Source organism: Quercus lobata, chromosome 11 (genome assembly GCF_001633185.2).
Source record: "Quercus lobata isolate SW786 chromosome 11, ValleyOak3.0 Primary Assembly, whole genome shotgun sequence".
In the NCBI taxonomy this organism is placed as follows: domain Eukaryota; kingdom Viridiplantae; phylum Streptophyta; class Magnoliopsida; order Fagales; family Fagaceae; genus Quercus; species Quercus lobata.
In genome coordinates, this window is record NC_044914.1 from 837,004 (window position 1) to 840,244 (window position 3,241).

The 3,241-nt window shown below is 34.1% G+C and overlaps 1 protein-coding gene and 1 pseudogene across 1 annotated transcript; both read right to left on the reverse strand.

Annotated features, from left to right (window-relative positions):
- Window positions 1–2,502, reverse strand: LOC115967874 (annotated as a pseudogene).
- Window positions 2,503–2,531: 29 nt separating this feature from the next.
- On the reverse strand, window positions 2,532–3,241 carry LOC115967875 (flavonoid 3'-monooxygenase-like). The gene has a single exon (XM_031087027.1). The coding sequence runs from the start codon at window positions 3,223–3,225 to the stop codon at window positions 2,545–2,547; it is 681 nt and encodes a 226-aa protein (XP_030942887.1). The 5' UTR covers window positions 3,226–3,241; the 3' UTR covers window positions 2,532–2,544.

The window sequence follows — 3,241 nt, forward strand, 5'->3', positions numbered from 1 at the left end:
CTAATAAAGATGAAGTGAGAGTCCATGCTCCATCATTGCAACAAGTGGGAATTTACGGCATGTTGTGAGTCCATAAACTTCATCCATGCTCAACTCTTCACATTTTATATTGTTTGATAATTTCCAATTAAACCCATGTAACATATTTGCCAAGGTAGAGCTAACGACCTTTAGTCCAAGGTTGTAGCCAGGGCACATTCTCCTTCCAAAACCAAATGGCAATAGTTCAAAATTTTGTCCCTTCACATCGATATCTTTACCCAAAAACCTCTCTGGTCAAAACTCTTCTAGTGCATCCCATATAAATGGGTCTCTCCCTATACTCCATGTGTTTATGAAGACTCTTGTTCCTTTTCTGATTTTGTAACCGGTTACATCACAATCTTGAATTGCTAAATGTGGTGCAAGTAATCCAGCTATAGGGTGCTTCCTCATTGTCTCTTTAATAATTGCATCAATATAAGGAAGTTGTGGAATGTCTTTCTCTTCCACCCATCTCTCTCTCCCAATTACTTTATCCAGCTCTTCGGTCGCCTTTTTGATAAGGTGTGGTTGCTTTACTAGCTCAAACATTGCCCATTCCATAACTGTTGCAGAGGTATCCATTCCTCCAGCTATTAGGTCCTAATTTTGATACACACGACCACAGAAAATTTCAATAAATGATATTGGGCAATCTGAAATGCTAGTAATGGTCGACAAACAATATGAACAAACTTCGTTTTATTATTTTCCTATGATTAACCTGTTTGTAACTATTGTGTAAATTGTAATTATCTACTATAAATTACAGGTAGATTATGAGCAATTAAGGCCATGTTCGATTTAGTGTGTTTTCAACACATATTTCTCATTTTTCATAACTCATTACTTGCCTTTTGTGGCCCACACCAAATGAAGTTATTTGATTTAGTTTTCATTCTCAATTTCTATAACTCATAACTTAAAAAATTGAGTTAGAGTTGAGGAAAATGAGAAGAACTTTTAGGAGTTTTCAAGTGATGAAAACTGAGTCAAGATGATATTTTTGTAAATAACTCTACTTAAGTGGGACCCAACACCAAAGGACATATGTTTATGACCACAAAAAGTTCTATATTTTCTCTCTTCACTATCACAAACTGATTTCTCTCTCTCTCTCTCTCTCTCTCTCTCTCTCACTCTCTCTTTTCTTTGCACTTCACAGATGATCATGGACTCTTGTATTGGGGTCCAACACCAAGAGTTTGGATTAATCCAAGCATAAAGTGAAACACGCAAAATGACACCTCACGGTATTTCTAACAAATATATCTAAGGTTCAAATTTTCAATTTCCTAACTATTGAATTATATATATATATATATAAATGAAAGATGTTTTTATTTTATTTTTTGATAAGCTTAATTATTAAACCATTTCAATTCTCTAGGATTATAAATTTTTTGTAACTTTTTTTGTGTTTTACTTTATACTCTATTGGTCTTAGCTTCCCATGTATCCTATTTTACTTTCCTTATAAAATATCAGAGTTTAAAATGACAAAAAAAAAAAAGAAAAAAAAAAAAAAAAAAAAGAAAAAAAGAAGACATATGGCATGGCACATTTGACGGAGCATGAACACAAAAGGTGGGACAAATAATTTTTATTTAAATCTCCTTGGTTTAATATAAAAAAAGGTGTAATTTACTAGTTAAATCAAATTGGTAAACATATCCACTCACCAAAAGAAGAAAGTTAAACATGAGGTAAAATAGAAACATTAACAACTCCTTTGGAAATATGTTTTTCACATAACTAGTTTGGAGGAAAATTCATGCAACCCATTATGTGAAAATTGAAAAAATCATTCATAAATACTTTGTCACATGATATTTTTTAAAATTTATGTGACTTATTTAAATAATACACTTTGATGATCTTATGAATTGCTATGTAGGGGTTGAGGGAGATTCTTTTGAGTTGGTTTGAAAGGAAACCTTGTCCATCAAAGTATTAAATTACATTTCAATAAAAGTTAGAATTAATTTGATATAATTCTTTAGTGGGATAACAATTTTGTTCACGTATCTTACCACTAAAGGAAGAAAGTGAAACATGAGGGGAAAAAATACATTAAAATTAAAAGTGTTAGATGCACAATATTTTTCCAGTAATGTTTAGGTGGTAAGTTGTTACTGATTTTCTTTTAGACATACTACTAACATTAATATTTTTTAAAAATTTTATTCATTCATTTACTATTAACAGTTTGCCTTTTAAACTTGGCTATGAAAGTACTGCAAAAGAAAACTTTTGCGAGTAGTTTTATTTAAATCAGAAAGGTAACGATATTACCTGAGTGAGTGCCTTGATACAGTCATAAGTGAGTTTAATGTAAATATTAGGATCATCAGCCAGCTGCAATAATAAATCTACCGTATCCTTTGGCATAAAATCTTTCCCTCCTTCCTTCTTTGCCTTATGTTCATCAAGTACATGGTCAAGGAATCGATCAAATTTTTTACTTAAACCCTTCATTTGCTTCACGTACCCTTGCAAGTCCAAGAAATCGAGCCATGGTATCTAGTCTCCTATATTAAACACCGCATTTAGCAAGAACAACTCGTCTAACATTTCTTGAAATTCTTCTGGTCTCACTATCGAGGTTTTGTATTTGGACTCACCACTAACATACTTCTTACCCAATGCAATTCTGCTTATAATGCTTAGAGTAAGACGGAAGAGATGGTCTTTTAGCGTAACTGGCTTCCCTGACAAGATGCAAAGGCGTGACAAAAAAGCACGCATTTCTTCAACACGAATGTATCGATAAGACTCGAGTTGTTTTGAGCTAAAAAGTTCAGAGGGGAAAATCTTACGGCCTTGTCGCCAATATGGACCATAGGGTGACCACGTGACGTCGTGATAGTTATAAGTTGTGTACTTGCCAGCGGCAGTTTTTGGTCTAGAGGCAAAGACATGGTCATGTGTTTTTAGGAATTCCTTTGCCATTTGGGCAGATGAGGCAACCACAACAGGGAAAGATCCAAACTTTAGTTGCATAATTGGTCCATATTTTTGGGCTAATTTGTGAAGGGATTGGGGAGGATGGGAACCAATAAGATTTAGATTGCCTATGATTGGCCAAGGTTTGGGACCTGGTGGAAATTTTAGCTGGTGGGATTTGAAGGGTAATAATTTTGAGAGAGAGGCTAAGGCTGCTAGTGATCCCACTACTATAAGAGCCCAAGAAGATGACTCCATTTGGTCTTGGTGGGAA